Here is a 22,065-nt window from a genome sequence, read left to right as displayed (position 1 = left end):
TTTTTGCATCGTTCCAATTCAATAAAATCCATTTGGAGGACCTCAAATGGAAAAGTAGGTGGTGCAAAATTACCAGGGATGTATGGGTACACTTCCCTGGATTATGTTTCATGCAAATCATACAATGTTTTACCAAATGTGCATTTTAGAAATGTTATCATTATGCCATACAATTACAAATGGCTTTCGCACTAATATGGGCTGGACCATGGGCCATAGTAAGCACAGGAAGTACATATGCATCAGGCAACATCCATTTTTGTTCCCCAGAATTATCGATCCAACATCTTTCCTCATTTAACTGTGCTGTACTTTCCTGCCATTCCGCTAATTCCTCTATCGTGGCTTCACTCTGTATCTCCTTTACACTCTCATCAGTATTTTCAAACAAAGCAACCTCAGGAACCCATCTAGCTGGACCTGCAACGAACATCCTCGTCATCTTACTTCGGGCAGTCTCCTTGGCGACATGATCTGCAAATGCATTCCCTCTACCCACATCAACAGTGAACTTTTTATGGGCGATTCATTTGATTATTGACAATTTCTTAGGAAGCGTTAGTGCAGATAACAATTGCAATAAGAGGTGTCCATGCTGTATTCTAGTGCCATGAGAGGTAAGGAACCCTCTCTCTGCCCATAATCGGCCCAAATTATGGGCAACCCCAAATGCATACTGGCTATTTGTGTAAACATTAATGACCAAACCTTCACTCAATTCACAAGCTCGTATAAGGGCGGCAAGTTCAGCGGCTTGAGCCAACTGATAGGGGACCCGTGATGTCTCTACCACCATGCGGAACATAGTGATAGCATTAGCTGCAGTGGTGGTGCCATCTGGTAATTTGAAACAAGAGCCATCAACATATAGTTCTCCTTGGGGGTCAGATAAGGGAACATCAGTCAGGTCTACCCGTCCTTTCGTCTATTCTTCCGTTCGAAAAATACAGTCCTGTTTGTCAACGGCATCATTCTCAGAAGGAAGGGACAGTAATGTGGCTGGGTTCAGAGAGGCACATCTTTTGATCGTAATATGCTTGGCAAACAATGGAAATTCATAACCAGTGCACTGGTGAGTTGCTGTGTCTTTGTCTTATTCAAGAGTGTATCCACAGCATGGGGTATCATAACTGTGAGGTCTGTATCAAGTACGAGTCCAGCCGATTGCCTGATTGAGGTGGCCACAGCCGCGACCGCTCTCAGATAGCTCGGAAGGGCCCTTGCAACAGGGTGGAGCACAGGTGGAGCACAGCAGAAAAATAAGCACAAGGCCCCTACCTAGCCCCGAATTTCTGGGTCAAGACAAAGTGTGCAGCCAGCCATCTCGTGGACATAAAGCACAAAGGGTTTCTTATAGTTAGGTGTGCCAAGCACTGGAGCTGAGCAAAGCACAGTTTTTAATTTCTCAAAAGATTGATCACATTCTGGTGTCCGAGGGAAACGTTCATGCACTGCTTTCATTGTTAATGCAAGCAAAGGTTTGATTAATAAAGAGTAGTTCAGGATCTACTGGCAACAGTAGGAAGTCACACCTATAAAAGCACTTACATCTTTTTGAGTTTGTGGGATGGGCATTTTAACAATGGTACTAATGTGCCCAGGGGTCAACCTCCTAACCTCCTTCGACAGTAGGTGACCTAAGTTAGTAACCTCCTGTCGACAATACTGAAACTTTGAAAGAGACATTATGTCCAAGATGTGCCAAATGCAACAACAATTTCACTGTACTGTCCCTATAACCTTGTTCAATATCAGAAGCAATTAACAGATCATCGACATACTGCACCAATACATTTCCTGGGGAAAGCGAGAGTGAATCTAACTGACTTAATAATGCTTGACTATAAATACTAGGACTCTCTGTATAGCCTTGAGGAGTGCGACAGAATTGAAAACTTCTTTCAGGCCATTGTAAATCCAAACAAATACCTGCTATCCGGGTGTATAGGAATACTAAAGAATGCATTTTTCAGATCAATAACAGAAAAGAATTTAGCGGTAGATGGAATCATTGTTAAAAGTATAGTGATATCAGGAACCACGGGAAATTGCTAAACTACTATTTTATTGACCTCTCGCAAATCAATCACAAAACAATAGACCTCATCAACAGGATCAGAAGAGCCAGAGGGTGCCCTGTTTAAGTACTGGAAGAATGGGACTATTACAAATGTTGGCAAACGTTTCTTTAACCAGTCCCTTTCATATCAAATCCTGAATAATCTGAAGAAGGGCCCGTTCTCCTGCCTGCGGGTATTTTATACTGAGAAATGCGGGGCAAAATGTCATTATCTTTAACTTGTATAGAAACTGGTGGTATATGCAATAGACCCACATAAGTATCACCAGTGGCCCATAATGTGGGTGGTACCTGAGCAAACTGCACTGGAAGGGGCACATCCTGAGACAAACACTGTCTACTACTCACATATGGACCCATGGTTATATAAACACCGCCAGGAGAACAATAAATAGTAGCTTGTAATTTTTTCAACAAGTCCAAACCCATCAAATTCTCACCACAATTTGAAGTTAATAGAAATGGAGACTGCATACTGAAAGGACCGACAGTAAGTGCAAGGGGTTGTGAAAGGGGGCTTACAACCGGTACTCCTAAAAAACCTACAGAAACATTATTTTGGTCAGACAAGGCCGCCCCGGGGACCATATGTCGGGAAACAGAACTTTTTGTCGCACCTATGTCCACCAAAAATTCCTTAGTCGAGCCTTGGAAATCCGCTGTGACATAAGGACCATGCTGGTCTACAGGTATCTGAACTGGTCCCTCACCCTGTCTCTGCCTGTCCTAGCTGCAAGACATACCTATCACAGCGTCAAAATCATAATCATCATGGTAATACTGTTCGTCTCTTGGGTCATCAAAATAATTGTTATCAGTACGGCCCACGGGGGCCGCAGGGTTCCTATTTCTGTTGGGCCCACGGCCCCTACCACCAGAACCATGTCCTCTAGGAGACGAAACCTTCTGGAAAAGTACAGGACACTGGCCACCCCAATGTCCTTCTGCCTTACAATATGCACACTGATTCTGCCCCAAAGTTGTAGTCGAAGGCTGCCTAGTACGTGGGAGTTGTCGTGCAAGACCACCCGTCCTCTAGTTTTATCCTGATATGCCTGCTGCAACAACACCTTCATCTTTAAATCCTTATGTTTTTTTTGTCATTCTCATCTTTTTCCTCCTTATCTCGGTGCTCATAATACGGAGCCACATTGCAAATAACAGAGAGAGAAGACATAGACCAAGTGCTTTCATACACCTGCAAACAAGACATTATTGCAGGAAGAAGGTTAGTGACAACCTGACAACAAACAAACGGACTCCCCCTTCCGTAGACATATCCTGCCCACTGTAATCCTAAAACATATCTTCAAACCTCGTAAAGAAAGCAGACACACTCTCAGACACACTCTCATCCTTCTTCTGTCGACAGGCTGTCAATCTATCCCAACCTTCCTTCTTAGGTGGAATAAGTGTATGCATATGTGTAATAATATGACCAGGCAAAGCAAGTATCTCAGCAATTGAATGCAAAAAACTTGAACGTAAGTGGAAGGAAAGATATGATATACACGACAAAGAGATCTACAAATTAGGTCTATCCCAATATAAAAAACTGGTCTTTGAAACAAAGAAATTATATTTTGGAGATCAAATTAAGAAGGCCCGACCCTCATCAAAGGTCCTGTTTAATACAATTATTAAACTTACTACTCCTGTCAGTCTTAAAACCGAGAGTAGCCCAGAACTCTGTGAGACTCTGGCGGCTTTCTTCCTACAAAAGGTAGGAAATATTTTCTCCTCTTTCTCCCTTACGTCCTCTCATGACACGGAGGATGTCTCAACTCAATCATTCAATAATAACAAGTGTAGTCCAATACTAGATCGTTTTACTCCACCAAACCAGTCTGAGGTTTTTAAATTATTATTTGACATTCGATCAGGATCCCCTTTGGATCCTTGTCCAGTCTCTATTCTGCAACAGGCTCCGCAAGTGATTGTGGAAGTCCTTACTCCTCTGTTTGCAGCTATCTGTGAAAATGGGCAATTCCCAAATGCATGGAAAATAGCCTCTATCCTCCCTCTTTTAAAGAAGCCCAACCTAGATCCATCTGCCCCTTGTAATTACAGGCCTATTTCTATGCTTCCTTTCCCTGGGAAAATGATTGAGAAGGCCTTGAATGGCCAACTTAGCTCTTTCCTCCAAACCAACTCCTTGCTTGATACGACTCAGTTTGGTTTTCGGGCTGAACACAGCACCGAATTGGCACTGATCAAATCAACTGAGGAGGTCAGGAAAGCATTAGATCAGGGAGGTGCTGCCATACTTATTCTACTTGACCTTTTGGCCGCTTTTGATACGGTCCATCACACGGTTTTGATGGACCGTTTATCTGCGGCCGGCGTAACAGGTAAGGCTTGGGACCTTCTTAAGTCGTTTCTGACCAATAGAACTCAAACAGTAGATCTAGGCAGAAATAGATCAAGACCTTTTGCTCCTTCCTGCGGTGTTCCACAGGGGTCCTCTCTCAGCCCTACCCTGTTTGATGTGTATGTCGCTCCGCTGGCCGCCTTGATCAGATCGTTCGGATTCCAGCTGACTTCATACGCGGATGATACACAAATTGTTTTATCCATTAGAAAGGGGGCTGAGGCTGAGATTGGATCCAGTTTCCATAATTGTATGCAGGGGATTTCAGCCTGGATGGCATCTAATTGTTTGAAACTTAATGCTGACAAAACGGAGGTGATAATTTTTGGAAACAATATCAACCTCTGGACTCCAAACTGGTGGCCGTCAGCAATGGGTCAACCCCCCCTAGCTGTGGCCCGAGCTAGGAATCTAGGAGTCATTATTGATTCTAAACTCTCTTTCAGTGACCAAATTAGTAGGGTTGCCTCTTCCTGCTTTTTTATCCTAAGAACTCTTAGGAAGATCAAGTTCCTCCTCCCTGAAGAGAGCCTGAAGACAGTAGTCACGGCTTTCATTCTATCTAGACTGAACTACTGTAACAGTCTCTTTATCAACATTCAGGAGAGACATTTGGCTAGACTCCAAATTGTGCAGAATGCGGCAGCCAGGTTGATTACAGGGACACCCAGATTTGTCTCTGTAAGGATGGGTCTTAGGACACTCCACTGGCTGCCTGTTAAACAACGAATCCAGTTCAAAGCATTGTGCATTGTCTTTAAGGCACTAAATGGAGTCGGTCCTGATTTCCTGAAACATGCCTTTCAATGGTATGTACCCGGAAGAGATTTACGCTCGGCCCAGGCTAACTTAGTCATCCTCCCCCGCTTTAATAAAGTCAACTGGGGAGGTAGGAGTTTCTGTCATTGTGCCGCCAAGGCTTGGAATGGCTTGCCTTTTAAGCTTAGGAACATCACAGAGCTCTTTTCCTTTAGGAAAGAATTAAAGACCTGGTTATTCATATACATTTTCCTTGTCAGCAGTATTTTCAGCTTCTCTTAGGTGGTTAGCATACAGCGCCAGGACACCTCTGGGTAACAGAGTGCTATAGAAGTCTTTTTAACCCCTTCCCCGCTCATGACGGAACCGTTCCGTCATGAGCCACGGTTGCCGTGTGCTCGTGACGGAGCGGTTCCGTCATGCCACGACCGTTGGCGGCCGCTCCGCCCACGCGGCACTGTTTCCCCGCCTGTGCGGGGGGACAACGCAACTGGGCGGAGTCATGACGGAACCGCTCCGTCATGAGCATAGCTCAACCGTGGCTCATGACGGAGTGGCTCCGTCATGAGCACAGCGCCACTGCGCTGCCCCCCCCGCACCCCCCAGCGCTGCGGCAGAATTCCCGCCGCAGCGAAGGGGTTAACATAACATAACATAACACGGGGTTTATCTGCTGGCTTCCTGTCCCGATCCCATCCCATAATCACATCTCATGTTCCGCCCAACTCGGCGACATGATCTTGAGAATGCACCTGCCGCCAAATATCATGCGGGACAAGAAGACCATAGAACATTTCAATATCAGCATGAGTCATTACAGTAGAAGAGGCAGCTTCTGTCAATTCTTTATAATAGGCAGTAGGGTTTTTTCTAAAATTGGGCAAACTAGACTTAAGGGATAAAACCTCACTCCTTTTCCAGGGAGTATAAACTCATTGCTCCTGGAAACAGGCACAGCAAACAAATGATGGACAGAATGCTGACAATGCAAACATTCTCCCCCAGTCAAAAGATTGGGTTAAATCCATTGTTCTTTTGCCCACTACGCCACCCCATTCTGGACCCAGCCATATGCAAATCAGTCTTGACCCTTTGCTCCATGGGAACAGTCCAGACCGAACTGCCTGGCCAGGTCCTCCCTGGACCAGAAACAAGCATCCTGGGACCGGTTTCAGGGTACGTCACCCTTCTTCAGCCAGGCTAGCTTGTATCCAGTGGTGCAGTGAGCAGGGGACCCACGTCTAGGCATACCCATCCCACTAAAGGCGAAAAGTTTTACAGCAAACAAATGATGGACGGAATGCTGACAATGCAAACATTCTCCCCCAGTCAAAAGATCTGGGTTAAATCCATCTTTCTTTTGCCCACTACGCCACCCCAGTTTGGACCCAGCCATACGCAAATCAGTCTTGAACCTGTGTCCCATGGGAACAGTCCAGACCGAACTGCCAGGCCAGGTTCTCCCTGAACCGGAACAAGCATCCTCGGACCGGTTTCAGAGTATGTCACCCTTCTTCAGCCAGGCTTGCTTGAATCCAGTGGCGCAGTGAGCAAGGGACCCACGTCTGGGCATACCCATTCCACTTAGGGCGACAAGTGTTACAGCAAACAAATGATGGACGGAATGCTGACAATGCAAACATTCTCTCCCAGTCAAAAGATCTGGGTTAAATCCATTGTTCTTTTGCCCACTATGCCACCGCGGTTTGGACCCAGCCATATGCAAATCAGTCTTGACCCTATGCCCCATGGGAACAGTCCAGACCGAACTGCCAGACCAGTTCGGGCTGGACTGTTGCCATGGGGCACAGGGTAAATACACATTTGCATATTGCTGGCTCCAAACTGGAATGGCATGGTGAGCAAAAAAACAATGGATTTAGGCCCAGATCTCTGTACTGGGGTGAATGTATGACATTGTTCTGCATTCTGTTTATCATTTTTTCTTTTTGCATGTGTCACCCTGAGTGGGACGAGTATGCCTAGACGTGGGTCTCGTGCTCTCCATGCCACTGGAGTCAAGCTATCCTGGCTGATGAGGGCTGAAAGCCCGAAACCGGTCTTAGGATGCTTGTTTCCAGTCCAGGGAGGACCTGGCCTGGCAGTTCGTGTTGGACTGTTCCCATGGGGCACAGGGTCAAGACTGATTTGCATATGGCTGGGTCCAAACTGGAATGGCATGGTGAGCAAAAAAACTGTGGATTTAGGCCCAGATCTCTGTACTGGGGTGAATGTATGACATTGTTCTGCATTCTGTCCCTCATTTGTTCTTTTCGCATATGTCACCCCGAGTGGGACAGGTATGCCCAGACGTGGGTCCTGTGCTCTCATGCCACTGGAGGCAAGCTATCCTGGCTGATGAGGGCTGAAACCCGAAACCGGTCCTAGGATGCTTGTTTCCAGTCCAGGGAGGACCTGGCCTGGCAGTTAGGGCTGGACTGTTCCCATGGGGCACAGGGTCAAGACTGACTTGCATATGGCTGGGTCCAAACTGGAATGGCATGGTGAGCAAAAAAACGATGGATTTAGACCCATATCTCTGTACTGGTGTGAATGTATGACATTGTTCTGTATTCTGTACATCATTTGTTCTTTTTGCACCTGGAAGCAGGCAGTCACAGCCGGTCTAGTGACCGTACCGCACTGATCCGTCAACTCAGGCATATGTGGATGATAAATTGGATGTACTTCATGCATAGGATACTGAGCTATTTGAGTAGGACTCTTTTCATACATTCGGCCTCTATAAGAGACTATGGTACAAATATTACCAAACACTTATTCTGGTGCTAAGTCAGTTACATAAAGTCGGTCTCTGATATCAAATAATATTTGGGGAGCCCCCGATTCAATGTGTGTGTGCAGACGTGTTGAAGGGCATGTTGCTGTAGGAAAGGTTCAAAATCACGTACAACGTGCCACATATCCTCGAGACTATAAACCGCATTACGAGCTCACCGCATTGCCAACCCATCACGTTCCCTGATTCACTATTACCCTCTTCTCCCCCTTCCCTACTACAGATCGCACCAACGGGCCTGTCTGTTCCCTAAATCTCACTAAATCCCTGTCTTCAAAACCACGTACCGGTGTGTCAGTACCCAAACACGATGGAGGATAAATAACGTAATAGGAGTAGTGGGTAGGGCAGTAGTAAGGGATTGCACCAGAGAAGAAAGACCAGAGGTCACAGGAGTCGAATCAGTAGATGTAACAGATGTCATGGTCGTCAAAGATGGCGAGGGGAGAGAAAGAGTAGGGGGCACAGGAACCGGAGCGGTAGGTATAACGGTCTTAGAGACGGGGCAGCTGGGGCAGGCAGCTGCGGCTTGAGAGAATTATTTGGATATATCCTTTGCGGGGTATAAGGGGGCAGGGGCCGAGTATCTAATAACTCTTCCATGAAAGTTTCCTCATCCTCCTTAGCCACATAAGACTTTTTAATATGCAACCGGAATCTCCTATCTTCACATTCTATTCCGGTCTCCTGTTCTTCTTTATCATATGCTACAGCTTTTGTGTAAGTGTTTGCATCCTCCCTTTCCGTGCTTCTTTCTCCATTTTTAACCGGGTTCCTTTTAGACCTTCAAAGTAGCATTAGCCTTTTATAGGTTGTTATCTGTGACAGGGTGGTCTACTTATTAAAGGATAGTTTGGGACCACCCCTATCAGTTTTAACCCACAAATACATTACACTACTCCACCACACACTAGTCACCTCACTTGCGTGCATCATACTGCATCTCTAAAAAAGATCTCCGCCAAAGTGACCCTTCGTGGGATCCGTAGGGCATTGCAGCGCCAGTCCGACGAGGAGAAACGCCCGATGATGAAGCATGACATCCCTTTGGGGATGTGTAAGACAACATCAGACAGTCTTGTTGACTTTTCTCATGATATACATCCAATAATACCTGTTCAACACACCATTTTCTTTTTCTCAGGAACAGAAGCCCCCCCCCTTTTGATTATTTGACCCATTGTAGCACGCGCTCTGAACATCCTTAACCAGCTCCTAGTACCCCCCTTCCCTTGTGCCCTACGGAGGAGACATTTATTGAAACGCTTTTATATATACACCAAAATACGTGGTGCTGCTTCTTCATTGTATAAATGACATTCAGCATTTTTATTACGCAAGATTATGCAACATGCCTAGAATCACAGGATGCTTAGACGATGTCGAGACTAGAACCTGTCACATCCTCTCCCCACCTGCTTTGTAACTCCCGCCCCCCGCTTGAACTTTATATTTAACTTTCAGCCACTTTTTAAAAGCACCAGCTGCTACTGCTCTGGTGGAGCTGTGGTAGGCCCATTACTGGAATAGGAGCGGATGTGGCAGGCCGGTGTTTATTAGTGACAATCTGTGACTTTACCAGTTCTTGCTGGTGTACTGGTTCGCTTGTCAGCTACAAGCAAGAGATATGGGTTTAAACCCGGGCTTGCCCATGTAACCAGAATGTGTGTTGTTGCACAAAGCACCCTATGTGCTCTTGGTTCTAATATCTGGCAAAATGCAAAGCAATTAGAAGTGGGCTAAAATGTTTAATGAGCTCTATCCACAACAAACCTTCCTTCTGTCTAGCTGCCACTTCATCTAGTCACTCCTCTGGTACAAAACTACCTTTTGGTCTCAATGTGTTTTTTCTCAACTTATGTGAACTGATTTTATAAATTGTCCACCGGGCAAGGTGCTCTATAACTACATACATTTAAATAAACAACTGGATAGTTACATATATTGAATTGTTCCCCTGTCACGGTCTTTGCTGTTTGCTGAAGGCAGCAGTGCCTCGTCCAGACCAGGCGTCTTCAAGCAGCACGTTTCCACCGGAATGCCTCATTTCAGTGACCGCGTGGAGGTGTCCTAGGGAACTAAAAGTCAAAAACTATAGTTCCCTCCTTGGTACACCAATTTACAAACACTCTTCATGTACTCACATACATCCAACCATGAACTACAGGTACAATAATAGACTGGATATTGAAACACATTATAAATACCATTTAATAAAAACATATTTTATCTCCAATATCTAATAAAAATATCTAAAAACATGAATGATACACAGTTTAAAATCTCAAAATTGGAAAGGGCTTCAGGACAGGCAATCACATTTGTCATTAAATGCATTAATTTGTAAAAGCATAAAGACTAAACCTCATACAAATCATCCTCTGGGGACTGTCCTTCACCATAATGTAGATGAAAGAGGGTGAGTGCGCCCAACATTGCGCTTCCAACACAGATCAGGAGGAGAAATCATCCCAATTCCTCCTACTGCTCGGTGAGTGCCTCGTAGAGCGTCATAGCGCACACCAAGGAGTGAATGCAACTTGGAGTGTCCAAGTCTAAATCCACGAGATTGCTAGAGTCTATGGAAGGCAGCTACCAGCCAGAAGCCCTGCCCCAGCCACCAGGCCACCATTACCTTAGCAGGAACCACCTCCCCTCAGACCTCTGCATGCCGGTATAGAAGGACAAGGTGCCAGGGGTCTGTCCAGTGCCCTGCTGTGGGATTCTTATGTGCCCATGTTAGTCCCACATAGCCACACTGCACATTTTCTTACAGTGCTCTCTTTCTGCACAATAACGCTTTCCAATAACCTTTTGCATATATTTGTGTGCGTGACAATGTTGGCTTAGTTTCTAAGAATCTGCCTTGCTTAAATATTTTGCTTAGCACAACATTATCATGATGCCTTGAACATGGAGATCAGGGCCTCTTTACACGCTGTACAATTTAATTCTATTTTCATCTATGGGGTGACTATCTGCAATCCCATAACAATACTAATTTGTATGAAGATCGCAAGGACACTTTTCATTATAAATAAAGAAGTATTTCTGGCTGTTAGCAGAGGATACACTTCAGCTGACATTGAGAGGTCCCTGCATGCCAATGCTTTGCCAAGCAGCTGCCTAGCATCTCTGTGACGGGTGTCCAGGTTGTGACGAAGACGGGGTCCTGCATTCTGTCCCACCGGGTAATGGGGTTGGATCATCAAGTGGGGGGATTCTTGGCTAAATACACTCTCAAATATACACCATATACACATGTAGGATAGGGATAGCATAATAGGAGTACACCTGATTACTACCTTGTTTTAATGCTTGCATATATACACACTGTTTTTATCACCATGGTGGAAATATATCTTTTACGTCCTTCCTAAGATTCATAAGGAACAGCGTCCCCCACCGGGTCGACCTATTATTTCTGGTTTGGGCTCACTCCTTGAACCTTTGTCCACCTTTGTTGACATCTTTCTCAGGCCTTTGGTTAGAACCATGCCCACTTACTTGCAAGACACCAAAAGCGTATTGCAGCTTCTTCCTGATTTGGATTTCAATACTGACACTGATTTTCTTGTTAGTTTTGATGTCGAATCATTGTACACCTGCATTCCCCAGACTGAGACCCTTGAAGCCATCAAAGGGCTCCTCGAAGCTAACACCACCGGGTTGAGCTCGCCAGTAGCCTTCATTATGAACTGTGCCAGGCTGGCTATGACTGAGAACTTTTTCAAGTTCGAGAATCAGTTCTACCTCCAAACATCGGGTACTTCTATGGGCAGTGTTTTCGCCCCCAGCCTGGCCAACCTCTATGTCAATCTGTTCGAACAAGGTTCTGTCCTTAATGCCATCAATCCCTTTTACGACAGAATAGTCGTATGGAAGCGCTACATTGACGACATTTTCGTCATTTGGCGAGGCGATTTAGCCACTTTGAATACCTTCCATTCCTGGCTTAATGACCAAAACACCTTTCTTAACTTCACTATGGAAGCTAGTAAACTCAGTTTGCCTTTCCTAGACCTTCGGGTTTTTCCTTCGGATAGTGGTTTGGCTAGTGAGTTGTACACCAAGCCGATGGCGAGAAATTCTCTTCTGTCCTTTGACAGCTTTCATCCCACATCTCTCCGTGCAGGTTTACCCTTTGGCCAATTCCTGAGACTGAGGCGTAACTGTTCCACCATTGATAGTTACAAACAGCATGCCGCTGTTCTGTCTCGGAATTTGAAGGCCCGCCAGTATCCTCAGAGTCTGATCCGCCGTTCATCTAAACGGGCACTCAATAACAACCGAGAGGCCTTACTTGAACCTTCTACACCTAAGCCCCCCATGGACAGACTCACATGTGTACAAACATTTAGCACCCGGTCTAACCAACTACAGAAGATCATATGCAAACACTGGCGTATTCTGAATGTTGGGCAGTTACATTTAGCTCCCCCACTTTTTTCATTCAAGAGAAGCGCTAACTTGCGTGATACCTTGGTTCATACACGTCCAAGGGATATGCCGGTTGCCACAGCTAACACACTTTGGAATTTGTACCCGTCCAGGGCCATTATGCGTGTGGTAACTGCGGTGTTTGTGCTTACACACAACATACCACTGAAATTGATATTGGCAGTAACAAACCCTGGAGACAACTGAAACATACCAATTGTAACAGCGAGAGAGTCATCTACTTGATTACCTGTCCCTGCCACAAGAAGTACGTGGGCATGACCATCAGGAAGGTCAAAATTCGGGTTATGGAGCACAGAAGTACCATAAGATGCCATAGACAGGCGACACGTCTAACCAAACACTTTTTGGATCTGAAACACAGTCCTGATGACATAAGGTGAACGGTATTGGAACAACCTCTGATTTCCTCTCATGTCACAGATGTTTCAAAAAACATTTTGTTCAGAATTGAACAACGCTGGGTCTTTAAATTGAACAGTGACCAGTCAGGGCTCAACGAGGCAATCCCGTGGACCTCACTGTGATTGAGTTGAGTATTTTGGCCATATTTGGTGTTTTTCGCCATATTGACACATTGTGCTGTCCTATTTCCGTGGTTATACCCTTGCGGGTTTTGTTGCCATGCGCAATGCATAACTACTGTTTATTGGCATCATTATCAACAAAAAAAGTTTTGGACTACGATTACCTACTTGTAGGACTTGAGCATTATGTCCTGTATATTATGCGGCTTGTTCTGACATCATATGGCTAGGTTTGTGTCCCCCCTATTGGCTGTCAGTTGGGTTCAACGGGGGCGTGCGATACAATTGATGGCATTTGGGCACTTGATCATTGCCATTTTGATGATTGTTGCTTAGATTACGATCGTACTATTAGCTTGGGAGCAGCTCGGGCGTATATTCTTACTACATTACCGGATACGCTCCGCTTTCCACACTTAAGTCCCTCCTAATGCTGTAACTCTCATGTCATGTGCAGAGGACTGGATATGCGATTGGTGTGTTTGACTTTTTGAGGCTCCAAGGCTTGTTCTATTATTATTTGGCTAGGTTTGTGTTCCCCCCTCTTGGCTGTAAGTTGGGTTCATTGGGGGCGTGGGATACCAACTGATACTTTCTGGGCACTTGATCATTGCCACTTTTCCCTCTCTCGTAGGTGATTGTTACTTTGGTTACGATCGCACGGTAAGCTTGGGTACAGCTCGGGGCGTCTATTCAAACTACATTACCCGATACGCTCCGCTTTCCGCTAACAAGTCCCTCCTAATGCAGCAACCCTCATGTCACCTGCAGGGGGCCGGATACGCGATTGGTGCGTTTGACTCTGTGAGGCTTCAAGGGTCGCGTCGATACGGGTCCGGCTACCACTCGGCACATCCAGGAAGGAGGCCCGGGGTAGCGACGGACAGGTAGGCGAACCACTAGACATCCTTTGCGAGCGTAGCCCCGTAACTGCAATAGACGTATGGGCGTGTATATTGTTCGAGTTGGTGCAGAGAGCGCTTAGATCTCACTTGTAGACTCGCTGACGATTCATTTGTAGCATACGGGGTAAACCGAGTGACCTTTTGTTAAACTCAGCTGCATATTTCACTTGTTTGACAGCAGAATAACATTATGAGTTAAAATCTTTGACTCAGGCTACATGTTGAATCATGGCGCCGTCTTCAACACTCTAGCTTTATTCTAGAGGTTCTGAGGTCCTGATAGATAAGTACTTCAGGGCTGGCTAGATTAACAGTGGGATCCGCTTACTTTCTATATATGCACTGTTGTTTGTGGCAATTCAAGACTGGCCTCAGTATCCATTGCTGCTAGACGTCAATACCCGTGTTTATCTTAGAGGCATCGTAAGGGATGAACCGGGTATTCTACTCGGGACCCACAGTATGGCCCATAAGGGTGATTTTGTGCTAGGGGCCTTGAGATGCTTTGATCTACAGCCATTTCACCAGTAATTTCGCAATGTGTAAATTCGTACTGCTAACCCTAGTTTACGCCGATAGTAGTGAGCAGATTACATCTTGCCATCTCTGTTTCTTTTGTTTGTGTTTTAGAGCGTTGCCTCACGCCCTGAGTTGTGACCAGGAGTGTGGGACGTTCCCCGATCTCTTGACGGGTAAGGAGGCATTTTGAGTCCCTCCTGGACAGACGTTCACTTATGGAACGTGTGTTATAGACCTACCTTCAATGTTATCTGACCCAGTTTTCTAAACTTTGTATGTTTGTCCCAGGTTAATAATGACTTTATCAAAATAGAGATGATTTTGTCTTTTTTAACAGGTGAACTGAATACTTCGCGACGGTGCCATTTATAAGCAGGTACCAATGTTGGATGTATCGTTCCTTTAATGTTCTTATGCTCACTTTATCACTTTGCAGTAGTGTATCATTATGGTCCTGAAGAAAGCCACGGTCATCTTTTTGAGACGCTAGTTGGCTGAAACATGTAGACCTACACATAGAGTACGTGTTCCTTATTGGTTGGTGTACACGATTTACTCTACTATTTCTGCGTTTTTTACTATTGATATCACTGGATATTTAATAAAATAGTTTTCCTGTGCTAATCAATTTTAATATCACATTTTCACACACTGCACCTCATTTCACTACCCTACAGGCAGCTTCCTCCCAATGTGGGAGTGATTCCCTCCTAGTTTATTAGCTAAAACATCCTTGAGCTCCTCCCTTTTAAAGTAATTTAAGGAGTAGTAGCTCTTTAACCGCACCAGGTGGGGTTAAAGGGAGGTCCCAGATGATGAAGCATGCCACTTCGATGGGTGATGGGACTTGGTCCTTTTTGTAAGGATCCCTGATTTAGTTTTGCGAACTGGCATCTTCTGCACATTGTTAGGGAAACCTGTATAGACCCATGGGCTTTGTTGTTGGGCTAGTCTTGGAATTTAGGGATTTGCCCGTGCTGGTCTTTAAACTCCCTTAGACCCTCTACTCATTTTTGTTTATTGGAAATATATCTGCAACTTACTATGTCGGTGATTATAATCACATTAATCTGCCTCTGTCTACTGATTATTGCAGCACATGTATTCTATACAAGAATAACATTGGTTCAATAAATATATTGCAAACATTCCATTGTGTATTCTCTGTATACTTCTCTGAGAAAGAAGAACGCACAAGTGACTGTGCAACAGATTCTAGATCTGTTACCATGATCTCTGAGGGGTCATGTTTTTAATGTTCAGTGGTTGTCAGAAACCATTTGCTCCCTGTCTGGGTTGGGGAGGCTTATGGTGGCACTGTGAGCTAGCTGGTCTCTAGGCCAACACATACTAAGGGGGTGCATGGGATCAGTCTAGGCACGGCACCCAAAGTTTATGTTGTCCACAAACATGAATCCTACAGATTAGTGGGAACTACACAACAGGATATTGCGGCTGAGACAGATTATCAACCTTCTCAGTGGTTCTCTGGAGGTCGAGGACTTTCCCTCTCTTCCCCTGCCTCCAAACTGGACAGGTGCCCTCTCTCCCCTGCATACCCGTGCACCCTGAATGGAGTACCTACCAGGCCATGAACTCTGCTGCATGCCGCCAGTGCCTTCTTTCACTGCCCGGAGCAAGGCTCTTCCATCCAAAGGTTTGCACTCCTCCGTTTATCAGCACAGATCCCACAAAGGACCCCCATGAGGCCCTCCTCGTCACCTCTCTCCGGCTCCCCAGCAGGGCGCTTGTGCCTCATTGCCAGTCTGTGGCTGAGGTACCCCTACTGCCAACGAGAGGTGGGTGATCAACTCTCCCAACCTTGGTGCGGGGGCAAAGTTCCTCCACATTGCGGGCTGCCCCGCAAGGCCCCAGCGTCATGTGGGGGTCGGCCCGCAAGAGTCAGATGCGCTGTCTGGAATGTGTCAGCCCTCCAGCTGCCCCTGCAACCGCTGAGGAAGACAGACCCAGCGAGTGGTTCAGGGAGTGGACACAAGAAGGTTACGCACCGGCCCCTCTGACTTCATGGTCATGCTCGAGGAACAGGCAGCCCCAGGCATGACGAAGGCCGCTGGAACAGACTCCATAGCTGCCAGAGGAGCACAAACCCCGAGCAGTCTCTCACACTGACCTCGGCCCTCCCAGCTGCCCAGGCAGGTCTGCTTGGCGAAGATTCTTCAGGTCCGGTGTAGGTACCAGGCAGCACAGGCCTCGGTGCACACCACGTAACTCTCTGCTACCCTCTAGTTGTGGGGGAATTTTCTTCAAGCGCTCCCTCTGCAATGCAGATTAGTGCAAAGAGCCACAGTGCAACCTGTAATCGTTGGATGGGATGCAGGTCACAGGATATTACAGAATTTGTTTCTCAAAGTAGGGAGACGGAGCTCCCTAAGGGCACGTCCTAGTGACCACTTTGGCCTCCAGATGCTAAATCAGAGAGTCTGCTTTCTCAAATAAGATCCTAAATCTTAGCCCAGTTCAATTTCATGCAGTGATCCTGCATCCAAGTAGGTATCGTTGACAGGCACTCAATGAGATCACATCCTGTGGCTCTGACATTTCCCGGTAATAAATGCAGTTAGTTGTGTGTCATCTATTTAAGAAACTATGTGGAAGTCCATGGCTCTTATCATGGTAGACAGCAGTGTCCTATAAATGTTAAAAAGCATCTGGCTCAAAGATGAACACTGCGGACTGCCACAAGTAACAGGTTTCAGGATCAGACCTGAATAGAAGAAAGTGGATCAGTTGATTTATGCCAAACAGGGAAGACCAAAACCACTTGAGAACTTTGGAGCGTAGGCCAACCTCATGCTGCCGCTTTATAAGATTTGCGGAGGACATGGCGTCAAAGGATGCAAAGAGGTCAAGAAGGATGAATAAGCTCTCTGGGATCCTTCGATGCCTCTCTTAAGTACGTACCACTAGGTGTGGGTTCTGTCCCCCACAGAAGCTGCTCCCTCTCTCTACTCTGTAAGAGGCACCTGCCTGAAAACACAGCTGCACAAGCTCTGTAAATAACCTCTTGGTTGGGAGAGGGAGAAGAGATGGAGCAGAGACAAAGCATGGAGGTTGAAATTAGAAGGCAACAGCTAGACCGGTGAGAGAATGGGCATAAGAGCAGCGAGGAGTTACTATAGTGGAGAGGGAGAAGAGAGGAGAAGATGAGTAGAGAGAGAGTGATAAGGAAATCAATGGGCATTAAGGGTCAGGCACCAAAGGCAGCAGTGAGTGCGAGATGTAGATACGCTGGGGGCACTATAGCTGAGCTCACATGGAATGCCTGCAAGGTAAATTGTAAAAAAATCTTTATTGCTAAAGGAAAGATAGTTGCCTGACATCAGTAATAGAAGGATACATCTCAACCAATCAAATTAGAGAGTGAAGCAGAAATACGCCATTGGAATAAACAGAAGAATAGAAATGAAAGCCTTCAAATCAAGAGCAGGGAGCTGAGATTAAGAAGAAAACCATCCAGTCATGTGCAAGAGATTGGGCCAAATGCGACTTCATGTAGGATTGTATACAATGCTGTCTTGTTATGTTATTATTATTTGCTATAGCGCACATATCACCCAGGGGCAACTCAGCACTGTTGCAGACCCTGACTGGAGGAACGGACCATAGAGGGTTAGAATAAGTAAGCTTTTAGTAATTTTCTGAATTTACTGTAGGTGGGAGTTTCTCGTAGAGTTACGGGTAATTTGTTCCAATATCCTGGGGCGAGATAGGAAAAGGACTTTCCCCCGGTACGAGTCTGGTGAATTCGGGGCACGTACAGAAGGGCTTAGGTGCTCGATCTGAGAGTGCGTCCGGGAACATAGGTCTTTAGCTTGTTTTGGAGATAGCATGGGCCATTGCCTCTAAGGGCATTATAAGTGAGACAGCAAACGGGAGCGCTTTTCCCCTGAAATTTAATGCAGTTCTTTCAGCAAAGGCGCAGAAAGGGTGCCTACAGACCGGTTCAGTGTAAGTCTGGCCGCGGTGTTCTGGACCACCTGGAGCTTAGTGAGCAAAGTATCACTGACTTCAGCCAAGAGGGCATTTCCATAGTCCAGTCTGCCTATCACCATTGCCTGAACCATGGTTCTACGGACATGTGTGGGGAGGAGAGGGAAGATTCTGCGCAACAGGCGCATATTATAATAGCAAGAGCTTGTAATAGCTGCAATCTGATCTTTCATTGTTAGGGCTTGATCAAGTTTTATCCCTAAATTTTTTACCGTTTGTTTGGGCACAGAGTGGCACTCAATTGATGAGGCCACCAGTCATCTGACCAGATGGCTGGGGCTTTTCCAAGCAACATTATCTGTTTTTTCTGGGTTTAGCGGGAGACAGTTCTCAGTCATGCAGCTGGAGATTGCTAACATTCGGCTGAAAAACGTAGTTTTTCCGACTTCAAGTCTTGTCCCATAGTGAACATCAGCTGAGTGTCATCAGCGTATGATATGATCTCAAAGCCAAAGTGCTCCGCTATCTTTGCTAGTGGGGCCATATAAATATTAAACAAGGTGGGACTCAGGCATGAGCCCTGCGGTACACCCTTGTCCAGACGTGTTTTGCGTGAAGCGTATTGCTCCAGAATGACCGTCTGTTGTGTGTCTGACAGAAAGTGCTGCAGCCATTTTACTGCTGTCCCCTGGACTCCCATTGCCTGCAATCTATTTATGAGCCTAGGGTGGGAGACAGTATCAAAGGCTGCTAACAAATCTAATATTATCAGTGCCACTGGTCTTCCTGCATCCATCTCCTGTCTCAGTCATGGCCAGAAGTGCGGTCTCTGTACTGAATCCAGATTGTGACGGATCAAGGATGTGATTTAGTTTGAGGTATGATCCCAACTGCTTATTTATTAGACCTTCCAGTTGTTTACCCAAAAGAGGTAGCAGGGAGATCAGGTGGTAGTTACTGAGAGATTGTTGGTCCAATGTTGCTTTTTTAGTATGGGCCGTACGCAGGCTTCCTTCCACTCGAATAGTTCCTGTTTTTATGGAGCAGTTGAAGATCTTTTGGATCACGGTGCACACTTGGTGGCTAGAAGAGATATTGTCTTTGGTGTACATAGATCCTGAGGGGATCCAGATTTGGCTGTGGCCAGGGAGTTATATACTTCCTCTAAGGTGATAGGCTGAAAACAGTCAAGTATACAGGGAGTTACTTTTCCGTGCTCACCTATCACGATGGTGGTCTCTGAATTCTGCAAAGGGATGACCGGGAATTTTGAATAGATGTGGTCTGTCTTTTTCTGAAAGTACTTAGCCAATGAGTCACAGAGCTCCTGAGTTTCCATGGGGGTTTGATGCATGCTTGTGGGGAAATAAAATCCTGTACTTTACTAAAAAGGACTTTTGGAGAGTTGTTTGCTTGTTCAATTGGGTTGATTATAAACTCCCGCCTGGATGTTTTGATGTTCCGATGGTATTGGGATAGAGCCTGTTTATACTGTTCCCTATCAAGGGGCTCTTTCCTTCTCCGCCAGCGTCTCTCTAGGGTTTTACATTTAGTTTTTTCTATTTTTAGTTCTGGCGAAAACCATGGAGCTGAAGGTCGCCGATGTGTGGAACCATGCTTTTTAAATTAAAGAGAATCAGTGTGTCCAGAGCCATCATGAGGGCAGAGTTAAAGCGTTTCAGTAATTCAGACACCTCCAGGTTATTGTTTGGTAGCTTGGGGTGAAAGGGATCGCTGAAAGCTTCAGGGGTAAGTTTGTGCCAAGGTCTGCGCGCTTCATGACGCCGTTCTTTGTTTATAGTGATACCCTGAGAGGACGGGAATTTAATATCGAACGTGACTGCAAAATGATCAGTCCATCTGAGGGGAAGAGAAGAATTGCAGGTCAGCTGGTCTATATTAGAAAAAATGTAATCCAGCGTATGTCCGGCTGAATATGTCTGGCCTGTAACTCTTTGACAAGGCCTAATAGTTCTAAATTAGTTAAAAGTGTCCTGACTTCTGGGTTAGCATATTCTTCCCCACGGAAATTGAAGTCCCCTAACATATGTGGCTAATTGTACTATCAGTAGGTCGCTAAAATTGGTTTTGGGTCCTGGGGGGCGGTAAATCAAAGCTCCATTCCAGCTTTCTGTAGCAGATATATTTTATCTTGAAGATGCCTATCTCCATAGACTTATTGCTTATGATTGAAATCCAAGTCACATTTAAGGTGTCTTTGAAGGCTATAGCGATGCCACCACCCGATTTTCCTTCTCTGTCGAGATGAATTAATTTGTAGCTAACCGGAATGGCTAACTCGACAGTTGGGAGATTAGCGGCGGTAAACCAAGTTTCTGTGAGAAAGCAGATATCCGGGGACTGAGAGGTAATCCTATCCCATATCTCGATTGAGTGCTTGGCTAATGAGCTAACATTACAAAGAAAGCCGTTTAGGTCGTGTCTTGGTGTATTGGGTCTCTTAGCTTTCCCTGGTAATGTGGTCATTTCGGGGTTGCCGTGGAAATGAAAATCGAGGCAGGCCACTGGACCTTCAAGGGTATATGGATACTGGTTGGGGCAGGCAAGCTGTAGTGGACGTTTTTCGGATTTCTGTATGCTGATTTGGTGCAAAGATTCAGCTGAATAGTACAGACGGTGGGGGTTTGGGGTTCCTTTTACCTCATAAGATCCAGGATCCCTGGCGACGTTCTGGCATGGACGGGCACAGATTGGCTTTCCTTTGGCACACCAACGGCGAGCGTCTGCTGCGCGTCATGGCAGTCATGCATCTTAGATAAGTTAAGCAGCTAGACTGGTAACCGTGCGACTCTGCCCCCCTGCCTTCCGACCGGTAATGAGAAACCTTTTGACCCCGGCTCCCTCCACACAAATGGGACAACCCGCGGTGGAGCAGGGTGGGAGGGTCCTGCTGGTTCCAGGCATGCAAAAGGTAAAGCGCAAAGTGCAGCTTTAAATTAAAACAGCTACCGTGCTAAGGCCCCAGATGATTTCCCAAAATTGAACGTAATGACGCAATGACTTTAAAAGCAAATAAGAGAAATTAAAACCAATTAAGATGCCCCTTCTCCAGCGCACGTCTTCAATGGGCATTTTGATTACAAGGAAGTTTTGAGAGCAAAATGGAAGAAGATTGCAGGTCTGGGTCAGTGGGGAGTCAGTTGTACTGACTACTTTGTGATGGGAAAGATAAAAAAAAAAATTCTCTTTCCCCATCAGCAGCAGCATTCTTCTGTAGGGAAAGATCGCTGCCAGAGACGGTCCATCAGTACTAGGTTCTTCCTTTGAAACACAGAGCATCTTCGTCGTCTCTAAGTGATCTACCTTATTGCATTGGTTGATCCACATTCACCAGGAAATAGTCAGTGTGCATTCACAAGCATACAAATGCTCCAAAAGTAACGTGGAACCTTGGTTGATGGGAGAGTTATTCTTTTTGGGACATGAGTCAGACTTCCCTGAGGGCACAATGACGTGTTGAAATAGATGCTCTGAGTGGCAACAAATCCTATCGTCACCAACGTCTTTAGGGCCTGGGCAAGCAATTGGCTGCCCTAACAGGTCCTCAAGAATTTAAGTTGGCACAAAAGTAAATCTCGGTGAAGTGCTTCCTTTTCCCGAATTCTCGGAATTATTAAATGGTGGCAGGTAAGCCAGAGTTCCGTGTTTCCCTAGAAGACTTACAGGTAACA

The 22,065-nt window shown here is 45.8% G+C and overlaps 2 protein-coding genes across 6 annotated transcripts in view; one reads left to right on the top strand and one right to left on the bottom strand.

Annotated features, from left to right (window-relative positions):
• The window catches only part of LOC146853831 (serine protease FAM111A-like), a 117,989-nt gene that overhangs the window by 88,098 nt on the left and 7,826 nt on the right, over positions 1 to 22,065 (top strand). The window contains exons 1-2 of one of the 5 annotated variants that reach the window (XM_085651826.1): positions 14,533 to 14,595; positions 14,760 to 14,798. The exons of the other annotated variants lie outside the window; for them this stretch is intronic. The gene's annotated coding sequence lies outside the window, so the exon portion shown is untranslated. Of the gene's footprint in view, positions 1 to 14,532; positions 14,596 to 14,759; positions 14,799 to 22,065 lie in introns of those variants that run through there. 5 annotated transcript variants of the gene reach the window in all.
• LOC146853830 (membrane-spanning 4-domains subfamily A member 4A-like) overlaps positions 9,298 to 22,065 on the bottom strand; it is a 227,779-nt gene continuing 215,011 nt past the window's right edge. Inside the window, exon 7 of the mRNA XM_085651828.1 lies at positions 9,298 to 10,088. Coding sequence (XP_085507954.1) covers positions 10,059 to 10,088 — 30 coding nt within the window. The 3' untranslated portion in view covers positions 9,298 to 10,058. The remainder of the gene's footprint in view (positions 10,089 to 22,065) is intronic.

The sequence above is a fragment of the Triturus cristatus genome, chromosome 4_1, assembly GCF_964204655.1.
Source record: "Triturus cristatus chromosome 4_1, aTriCri1.1, whole genome shotgun sequence".
Classification (NCBI taxonomy): domain Eukaryota; kingdom Metazoa; phylum Chordata; class Amphibia; order Caudata; family Salamandridae; genus Triturus; species Triturus cristatus.
The sequence above is the reverse complement of the archived record's forward strand: the minus strand, read 5'-3'. Positions and strand labels throughout refer to the sequence as shown.